Source organism: Ursus americanus, chromosome 21 (assembly GCF_024610735.1).
Source record: "Ursus americanus isolate L20-20 chromosome 21, mUrsAme1.1.p, whole genome shotgun sequence".
In the NCBI taxonomy this organism is placed as follows: domain Eukaryota; kingdom Metazoa; phylum Chordata; class Mammalia; order Carnivora; family Ursidae; genus Ursus; species Ursus americanus.
Window position 1 is genome coordinate 40,641,998 of NC_142147.1, and position 10,303 is coordinate 40,652,300.

A 10,303-nucleotide genomic window follows, 5' to 3' on the forward strand; every position below is an offset into this window, starting at 1 on the left:
TTCTTCTTTTGTAACATGGGGATAACAATAGAACTTGCTGCCAATGTTGGGGGGGTAGAAATGGAACCAGCATATCAGAAGGGCTCTAGCATTGGCATTTATTCACATGATGAATATTTATTGAGCACCTATAATGTGCCAGGCACAGTTCCAGGTGCTGGGAACACAGTGGTGCATGGGACAGTGTCCTCACCTGGGGACATCTTACGTTCCAGGGTTGGAAGGACAGGCAGTGGAAGGAAGATCTATATAAAGGAAGAGTATAATGTCAGGTAGTGGCAACCGTGGTTGAAAAAAATGAAATGAGTAAAGTCGGTCAAGTAAGGGACAGGGGAGGCAGTTTCCTGGGAATGGACAGAAGACCTGATGAAGGTGACATTGGAGCCAAGAGCTGTGGGAGAAGAGGGAGCGAGCCTTTTGGTTACCAGGGGGAAGAGTGGTCCAGGCAGAGGGAAGAGCAAAGAGGGCAAAGGTCCTGAGGCAGGAAGAAGTTTGTTGCACTGGGAACAGAGGTAGGGGCCTGGAGAGTGGAGGTGGTTGGGGGCCGTGGTAACATCAGAGACCAAGGACCGTCCTCCTGAAACATGGTACCCCCAGACCCCCAGAGCAGCGTCTCTGGTTTATCTCCAGCGTGCCCCTCCTGCTTGGGTGGAGGCTGAAGTATTCTTGGTGGCCCTAGTCTGACACCACCTCATGCCCGCTTGGGTACCAGCACAGTGACCTCCAGGCCCGGATGTCAGGAATCTGAAGAGGAGGTCACTTGGAGGTCCCAGCTGAGTCCCCCTCTCTCCCATGAGAATGACCTCCATAAATTGAAGTCGGAAGCCCTGCCCGCCCCCCAAACGCTCTCTAAGCCCTTCCGTGACTCTGGGGGTGACCTTTCCCAGACTCAAATGCTGGGGGTCCCCAGAGTCGGGAGGGGTCGGGGACACCCAGGCCATCCGCCCTTGCCCAGAAGCCGCGGTCCCTGCGCCACCCGGAGAGGCCGGTGCAGCGGGCGCCTCCCGGGCCGCTGCGGCAAAGGCTGGGCGGCCGCGCCCTCCCCCCGCGGTGATTCATCCCGCCCCCTCCCGCTCCCTCCTCCTTCCCCAGGCCTCCGCCGCCGCCGCCGCCGCCGCCGCCGCCGCTGCAGTGCGCAGGAGATCGCGGCCCGCGCCCCAGCGCGCCAGAGCCGGAGCCGGGCCGGGGTCGGTGCACTTGGCGAATGCGCCCGGCTGCGCGCGCCAGCGCAGCAGCCCGAGCAGCGGCCGCCGCCCGCGCGGCGGGGATGCCCGGACTCCGGGCCCCGGGGCTGGGCCCCCGGCGGTAACCGGAGCGGGGGGGCCGCGCCCCCCCTCCGCCCCCCCTCGCCGGTCTCAGAGCCGCAGCTGCTGCGCCCGCGCGCTCCCGGGGACATTCTAACCGCCGCCCGGGCCCGCTGCCTCTTGCCCCGCTATTAATACCGGCGGCCCGGGAGGGGGGCGCAGCGCAGCCATGGGGACACTGCTGGCCTTGGTGGTCGGCGCGGCACTGGGTGAGTGCGCGGGTTGGGGGGGCGCGGCGGGGGGGGGGGCGGCACAGCCGGGCCGTGGCCCGGCGGCGGGGTGCGCGCGCGGGACCCGGGACGGCGGGGCGAGGGCCGCCCCCGGCCCACTCCCGGGCTGGGCTAAGTGCGCTTCCGAAGTTGTGAGCGCGGGGAGCGGGGCGGGGGAGGGCGGTGGAGGTGCGGGTGGGCGAGCGCGGGCGGGGGCCGGGCTGGCACAGCTCGGCGGCTGCGGGCACCCAGCCGGGGCGAGGAAACGCGGAGTCAGCTGCTCCCGGAGCCCCGCAGGCTGCAATGTGACACCCACAGCCGCGGGAGGGGGTGGGGGAAGGCGGCGCCCGGAGACTGGGACGGGGGAGACCGAGAGATAGGGAGAGATGGGGACGCAAGGGAAGGCGCGAGAGGCGCAGCGACTCGGAGTACTCCCGAGTGCTCCGCCGAGACTGGGAATCGGGAGTAACGGGGAGAAGGAGATGGAGAGGGTTGTAGAGTGTGCCAGAGAGAGGCCGAGAAGCGAGTTAGAAATCGGAGCGCTGGAGAGACAAACTTGAGAGAGGCGGGAGAGATGGAGACACAGGTAGACACTGGGAGAGATGGAGTTTAAAAGAGACAGGGAAAGGTGGAGAGAGAGATCGGGAGAGGCCGTCTGAGCCTGGAAAGAGCACGCAAAGTGGTGGGCCCTTCAGAGAGACTCCCTAAGAGATATAAAGTAGGGGAGACAGACACAGAGGTGCTCAAGGAGTTAGAGCAGCGGAGGAGGACAAGGAGTTCCCAAGATTCAAAGAGGGAGAGAAGAGACTCGGGGACAAGGAAACAGACCCAGAGCTGGAGCAGGAGAGGCACAGCATTAGCTGGTGAGCACTGGGCCTGGGAAGGGGGTGGCAGGTAAGAATATGGAGGAGGCACCCAAGGGGACTGGAATCCAGCGGGGGTGCAAAGTCCCTGAGGCTGCAAAGAGCTCAGTGAGTTTCCAGAAGCTGATAGGAGGTGGGGGAGAGCGGTCTGGAGCTGATGCGCCTGGGGTGGGAGGACAGGGGCCACAGAAGCTGCGTAGGGGGTAGGTGACTGGAGAGCTGGGCTGGAGTGTGGGGCTGCCCTGGTTCCAGTGCCCACCCACCCCTCTGAGGCCTTGCCTTCTCCCAACCCATTCTCTGGGGCTGGCTGGTTTTGCAGAGTAGTCAAGGGGGAAATGACTCTGCCACCTTGAACTTCTAACACATCTGGAATTCTGTCTAGTCCCACCACCTAAATGCTGCAGTACCATGGGCAAGGGGACTTCTTAAGAAGGGGTACATGGGTGTCTACTGGGGTACAGAGCAAGGACTCTGAGTGCCCACAGTGACAGCCCTATGTTGTCTGGGGGGGCTTCCTGCATGGCAGGCCCCCTGCTGGGGCCTTACCTCACTTGTGGAGTCTGCCCAGCAACCCCTCAAAGCAGAGATGACCGTTTCCCTCGCCTCACAGAAGCAAACTGAGGCCAGAGGTGATGAGGGACTTGCGAAGGGCACACAGCAAGCGGCAGGGCCAGGCTGAGTGTCTGGTTGTGTCCATTTGTAATCACTATCGAGGGGAAACAGATGGTTTCCAAGAGCCACGGCCAGTAGTAAGCCCGGGGTGGTATTGCCCGGGTCGATGGGCGCCCCCGCTCCACCTGAGCCTGCTGTCCCTGCAGTGTCCTCAGCCTGGGGGGGCTGTGTGGAGGTGGACTCAGAGACCGAGGCCGTGTACGGGATGACCTTCAAAATTCTGTGCATCTCCTGCAAGCGCCGCAGCGAGACCACCGCTGAGACCTTCACAGAGTGGACCTTCCGCCAGAAGGGGACGGAGGAGTTTGTCAAGGTGGGGGACGGGGCACAGGTGCCGGGTGGCGGGCCTCTGTGTCAGCCAGGGCGGCAGGCGGCCTGCGGGAGGGTTGTTTCTTTGTTTCCGATAATGTGCTATTCGTGATGACCTGGATTCAAATTCCAGCTCCACCCTGACCAGCTGGTGGCCTTGGGCGAGGTGCTGGGCCTCTCCAAGCCTCAGTTTACTCCTCTGTAAAGATGGGGTGGCGATGGTCTTTAGCTCGTAGGCTTGGGTGAAGGTTGATCCAGGTGTTGCCCCTGGCACGCGTTTGGCACAAAGGTTTAGTACCAGCAAGGACGTCTCAGGTAGTCATCGTGGAAGATGACTCTTCTGCCCCCCTGTACGTTATATGTATTCGGAACTACGCATAAGGGGCACCATAAACTCGTAGGGCCTCCTGGAGCACTGGGGTCTGCCCGGGGCGGAGATGGGCCTCTTCCGTCCCTGGCTGAGGAGTGTGCCTGGTGAGAATGAAAGCCAGGAAGGCCGAATGGGGGCTCGGGGGTGGAGGGGGGGTGCCTGAGGAATACATGTGTGAGTGTGCGTGTGTGCGTGGGTTAGGGCCAGTGACACAGTCAGGGTTGGGGGCAGGCCAGGGCACGATCCTCGCCCCCCTGTGCCCTCCCTGCCTGAGGTCATGGTGCCCACGTGTGTGTTTACTGTGTCCCTGAGTGTCAGGGCAAGGGACAGAATAGTCTGGGTGGGAGGCCGGTTGGGGGGGCGCAGGTGGTGACCGGCCCGGCTGCCCCCCAGATCCTGCGCTATGAGAACGAGGTGCTGCAGCTGGAGGAAGATGAACGTTTCGAGGGCCGCGTGGTGTGGAACGGCAGCCGGGGCACCAAGGACCTGCAGGACCTGTCCATCTTCATCACCAACGTCACCTACAACCACTCAGGCGACTACGAGTGCCACGTCTACCGCCTGCTCTTCTTTGAGAACTACGAGCACAACACCAGCGTCGTCAAAAAGATCCACCTTGAGGTGGTGGACAAAGGTGAGTCTGGCCCCACCTGCCCCTCACCCCTGTTGCCCACTGGCAGCCAGATGGTGGGACAGATGGCAGGTAGGGGACAGGCTGGCTCCACGCCCGGGCCAGGCAAACGCCCACGGCAGCGGGGGGAGCTGAACCTCCTTCCCCAGTCCCAGCTCTGGCTTCCCTTTCCTTTCGACCCTCAGCGAGGCCCCAGCAGACCCCTCCCCTGAAAGTTCTCTGCCACCTGTGCTGTGGGACGCCCCGAGGGTGCTTTCCTGTCTCTGAGGAAGGGCTGTCCCATGGGAAACACGGTGATGATGGTATCCACCTCTCGGCCATGTGAGGCTTGAGCGGCGGGCTGGGGGTCAGCCTGACACATGGTGGGGATGACTCCGGTAGCCTCAGCCCCTCCTCCCTTTGTCACGGGGTGGGGGGGGTATAAGAGTGTGTCCCCTAGAGCAGAGCTCCTCAAATTCCACTGTGCTCCTGAGCGTCCTGGGAGTCTTGCTAAGGGCAGACCCTGACTCAGCAGACTCCGGGTGGGGCCACGGCTACGTTTCCGACAAGCTCTCAGCAAAGCCAGTGCTGCAGGTGTGGGGCCGCACCAAACAGCAAGGATCTAAGGCGTTTTGGGGACATTTCATCATTTTGGCTCCAGCTGCCTTGGATCCTTTCTCTGAACCATCTTCCAACGGGTGTAAATTGGAATTTTCCAGGGCCCGAGGGCCCCTTGGCTTAGAGTCAGGAAGCTATCCCAGAACTTGAGCTACCACAGAGCTATGGCAAGTACGTCCCGTGGGGCCCACAGCGCACGCGCACCATCACGGCAACGGGCATTGTCCTTCCTTTCCGCAAAAGGGGTGCAGACCCTCACTGAACCTCCCCACCCACCCTCCTGGCTAGGGGCCGCTACTATCCCCACTTTACAGGTGGGAAAACCCAGGCTCAGGGAGGTAAGATTGCGTGGCCGAGAGCACAGAGCTGGGACCTGGATTTGAACCCAGCCAAGCATGTGTGACTGCCGTTTCTGTTCTTGGCGTGATTCACTACACTCTGCTGTCAGCCAGAGCCTGTGGGTTTCTTTTGATAATTAGCATTTTTACGTTTGTTATCAAAGTGAACCAGCAGGATTCAGTGCAGGAGACGCGTCTGAGCTCCTCTTTGGTGTAGGTCACGATGCTGGGTGGGCGGCCACCCACAGATGCAGACGACGGAGCCCCGCCCATGGGAGTGGCTGTAACAAGAAACGCCCCCAAATACTGGGGCTTCCGCGAAATCTGTGTCAATCCTGTCTCTCGACATCAGTGCGGAGGCGAGGGGTCAGGAGAGCAGGGAGGCTCCCACGTTCCTTCCGTCCTGTGGCTCCCGAGGCTCGGCCCTTGCCCACAGTGCTGTCCTCCTCTGCGGGACAGAGGCTGGGCTCAAGCACGCCCAGGACCCAGCAGAGCCTCTTTTAAACATGATCTACCATATTCGACTACCTCCCAGAGCCTGTGTTCTTCACATTGACCAAAGGCAGAGCTCTTTATGTTGTCTCCCCAGAGTCTACGGGAGTATCCAACATACTCTAGTGGGGTTTTTTTTATCCACCATAGTACGGTATTTTACGTTACTCTATACTATCCTATTTAACATTACCAAACATATAACGGTATTTTTACCATAGTCCATCATACTGAGTATTTTTAACATTACCCACCATGCGACAGTATTTTAGATTAATCATATCGTAGTAGTTTAAAGTTTTACTTGTTCTACTGTATTCCTCATCAGCCAGCATACTGTAGTATTTTTAACATTACTCATCACACCACAGTATTTCTTTGATTACCCGTGGTATTATTGTACCCTTAGCATTGCCGGCCATACCATATTCTTTTTTTCTTTTTTCTTTTTTTTAAATATAATCCACTGTCTTTCTGCATTCTCAACATCACCCATCAGCCTAGAATGCCTCCTGGTAATAATCTCAAGGAATGAATGGAGTCACTTCCAAAGGAGGGCCAGGGGGTGTTGGTGGTGAGACGTTTACTGAGCTGGCCGGGCTGTGGAAGACGGTAGAAGCCCCTGGGGTCCCCCAGCAGGAGTGGAGCTGGCAAATGGGGACAGGAGGGCTACTTCTATTTCGGCTCTACCCAGTATGGGTGGAGAACGTCTGGGAAAGCAGCATCTGAGCCTCGTGAGAAATCTGGTCTGCTGAGGGGCAGGCTGGGGCTTCAGATCCAGGGGCTGCCAGCTTTTAGAAGATTTGGGGGTTTTTGAAGATATCAAAGTTCTCCCCAGAGAAGGTGCCTGTGACCCTCTGTATGACCGCTCTGCCTCAGTTCCTCATATGTGAAGTGGAGGGATGACAAGCCCACCTCCCGAGATGTCTGGGTGGCTTGGTAGAGACTACGTTGGGCATACAGTGCCCTTTACCAAGTGTTTCTTTGGCTGTGGTAGTTTCCAGAGCAGGGAAGAGCTCAGAGGCTGCAGTCAGTTACACTTGGGGTTGAATCCTGGCTCCGAGTCCAATCCTGGCTGCGTTTCCTTGCCCAGCGCCATCCCCTTTCTGAGTCTCAGTGTCCTGGGCTACAGAGCCGTGCCAGTCACTGTCCTGATGTGACTGGGAGAGCGGGAGATACCACATGACCTACATCCATTTGAGCACTGAGTTCCAGGAGCAGGGAGCAGCTTTATCCAACATATATCCAACTCAGTGTGCTTCCTGAGGTCAGCTGACGCGGGAAGCCAGAACGCTCTGTGTCCTTGGGGTGTTTCAGAGACTCAGGGAGATGCTCACATGAAGAAGTTAGTATGGAGCCTGGCTGAAAGCACGCATTCACCGTATGGGACGCCTTCCTAGCCCCTGAATGAACGAATAACGCGTGGAGCCCTCTCCCCAGATCCTCCTGGCAGAGAGGCAGGGAGAAACATCCAGCCCCGCGCCCTCCCTCACTCTGGCCCAGAAAGCCTCGTTGCCATCTGCACAGGGCGGAGCAGCAGACAGTGCCTACTGACAGGAGGAAAGACCATGTGAGGACAGTGGGGGAAAATGAGATCCTGGCCACCCGGAAGGAGAGGCCTAGGAGTACGGGGCGGACACCTGTGAAATCCGGCTGAGGATGTCACAATGGCCTTCGCCTCTGGTCCCCTGGCTGAGCACATCCCCTTCACAGTTTAAATTTAGGCTCCGTGAAAGGAAGCTGGCAATGGCAAGAGCCAACGCCGTGGAAAGGACAGAACTTTTCCAGAAAATGTCAGTGAATAGCCAATACTTAGGCAGTGCCGACTGCGAGCCCGTCCACACGTGTCACGGATATTTACTTGCTTTCTCTTCCCAGTGACCCTGGGAGAAGGCATGAGTATTGTCATCGCCAGTTTACAGAGGCAGAATGGAGGCTCAGAGAGGTGGAATCATTTGCCTAAAGTCACACAGCTAATAAGAGGCAGTCAGGATTCGAATCTGGCCCCCAGAGCCCCTGCTCTTAACTACTATGCTGTATCACTCCCATAATAATAGTAGTAATAAAATTAATAAGAGTAAACAGGTATTGAGTGCTACCTATATATCCAGGACTATCCTAAGGACTTTTGAAGCGTCTTTCATTTTTACAACACTCCCAGGAAGGAGATATTGTGATTATCAGCTTTTCATAGATGGAGAAGCTCAAACCCAGAGAGGGTGAGTCACTTGCCAAGGTTACACAGCTGGCAAGCGGCAGAGTCGGGATCCGAACCTGAGCCTTCTGGTTGCAGAGCTGCAGCTGTCGGGCACCTACAGCCCCGTGAATTATAGATGCCCCCCTCCGGCCGCAGGGGGAGGCAGGTTGTGGGGGATCCCAATGCCCACTGGAGGCTGGTTATTAAGAATCAAGAGTAACAGGGTGCCTGGGTGGCTCAGTCAGCGTCTCACCCTTGATCTCAGCTCAGGTCTTGATCTCAGGGTCGTGAGTTCAAGCCCCGAGTTGGGCTCCACGCTGGGTGTGGCGTCTACGTTAAAACAAAAAGAGAATCACAGTGACAACAATGACTCTAGGGAAGGAGCCTGGTCCCATTTGCAGACCAGGCGCAGGGAGGCCAGGTCACTTGGCCCTGGGCCCAGGGCCGCCTGACCCTGCCTGGCCCTTGCAGCCAACAGAGACATGGCGTCTATCGTGTCGGAGATCATGATGTACGTGCTCATCGTGGTGTTGACCATATGGCTCGTGGCCGAGATGGTCTACTGCTACAGGAAGATCGCCGCGGCCGCGGAGGCCGCCGCACAAGAGAATGCGTGAGTGGCGCCAGTGGGGAGGGGGTCAGGCGACCCAGGCACCCGGGCTTGCCAGAGGGCTACGTCTGTTGTCATGGATGGGTAGGGTCAGGACCCAGAGTCTGACCGCCCCCGGGTCCCCTTCTCCCTCAGACTCAGGACTCCAGGCCCCAGCCTGGACTTCCTGTGGATCCCTAGATGTCCAGCCTCTCTAGAGGTCCCCTAGAGGTCCCCGCCTCTCTCTAACTCCAGAACCCTGTGCACCTGGGGCAGAGACCCCAACCCTCCTCAGTTTCCCCGGGGGTGGGCCAGACTGATGACGGGGGTCACTGTACACTGGCCTTTGCCCCCACAGCTCGGAATACCTGGCCATCACCTCAGAAAGCAAAGAGAACTGTACGGGTGTCCAGGTGGCCGAATAGCCCCGGTAAGGTAGGTGGGTGGGCAAGGGGCTGGAGTGCCCGGGCGGTGTCAGCCCAGTAGGTCCCTGATACCTGTCTCTCCCTCACCTTTAGGCCCTGGGCCCCACCTCAAGGAAGAGCCAGCCCTAATGGGGAACATCTGGGCACAGCCTACCCCCAATGGGGGTTGGCCATTCCTGGGCCTCCACGAGCCTCAGAGTCCTGCCAACGGAGCCGCCAGGGTGGGAGGGGGCAGGGGGCTTGGCTCACACCCCCAATCCAGCCTACGTCCTCCTGCCCCATCGCCCACCCACGCCATGCATGATGGGTAAAGCAATACTGCCGCTGCCCCCACCCCTGCTTCTGCTGCCTGTTTAGGAGGGGGGGCGGTGAGGTGGGGGCAGCGGCTCCGCACCCCTCCTTCTTGCTGATTTGCACACATTTGGCCGCTTCCGATGCACACTACTGGGGCCCAGCCCCTCCCTGCCCCCCTCCCCCGCCCAGCGGGGGTGGTGATGGGCCGGCACAGTTTGGGGCAGGGGGTTCTGGGACCCACTCCGACCGACCCCCAGCGACATTTCCCCTCCTTCCTCTGGCTGGACCTGGGGTCTTCTCTCCCTGTGATGCACTCTTGCCCCAGCCCAACCCTGCCCTCTCTCACCAGCCTTGGACTGTGGCCACTTAGAAAGGCCCATTCAGCCTCTTCTCTCTTCACACAAGTAGTTTTGTTCATGAAATAAAGATTCTTGGACTTGATTCCTAGTCTCTCTCGTGAGCCCCGTCACCCTCTACACCCCCCCCCCCCAAATCCAAAAGCCTCCGTTTTCCCAGGGACCTGCCCTCTGTGCACATTCAGGGAAAAGGATGGGGAAGGACAGGTGGGTGAGTCTCAGGTGCGGCCACTTAGCACTTGGTTAGTGGGGCCTGGGGGAGGCATTAGCTCAGCGGGGCCCATGAGTGGTATGGGAGGGTGGGAGGGGGCCAGAGAGGAGTCACGGGGGCCGCAGCGAAGGGACAGTGCCATGGGAGGGAAGAGAGGGGACGGCAGTCTTGGCGGTTTGCTGTGTTCCTAGCAGGGTGCTCTCTGCTGTGGTGGGAGCTGGGGAGGGGCGAGGGAAGGAGAGCAAGATCCAAGGGAGGGAGAGGAAGAGAGAGATTAGGGGCTGGCATCACCAGCGCCCCCCCCCCCAGCATGACCCCTTGTGGGAGGCTGTGGCCCTGCGTGGGGCGAGCGTGTGGGGGGAGCAGCTGCGGTCTGTGTTTGGGTGCATGGCTGTCCCCTAGCAGGTGGCTGATGGTGACCCTTGTGTGTCTGGGTGTTTATCTGG

The 10,303-nt window shown here is 59.3% G+C and overlaps 1 protein-coding gene across 2 annotated transcripts; it reads left to right on the top strand.

Moving 5' to 3' along the window:
- Positions 1-1,117: 1,117 nt before the first annotated feature.
- SCN1B (sodium voltage-gated channel beta subunit 1) lies at positions 1,118-9,731 on the top strand. 2 transcript variants are annotated; one of them, XM_045796666.2, is made up of 6 exons: positions 1,118-1,513; positions 3,195-3,361; positions 4,121-4,361; positions 8,454-8,595; positions 8,930-9,006; positions 9,090-9,731. In XM_045796666.2, exons 1-5 carry the CDS (start codon positions 1,474-1,476, stop codon positions 8,994-8,996), a joined length of 657 nt encoding a protein of 218 aa, XP_045652622.1. In that variant the 5' UTR covers positions 1,118-1,473; the 3' UTR covers positions 8,997-9,006; positions 9,090-9,731. The 2 variants fall into 2 exon arrangements, with proteins under 2 accessions (XP_045652622.1, XP_045652621.1); XM_045796665.2 differs by having other exon boundaries at positions 1,119-1,513; positions 8,930-9,001.
- Positions 9,732-10,303: the final 572 nt, after the last annotated feature.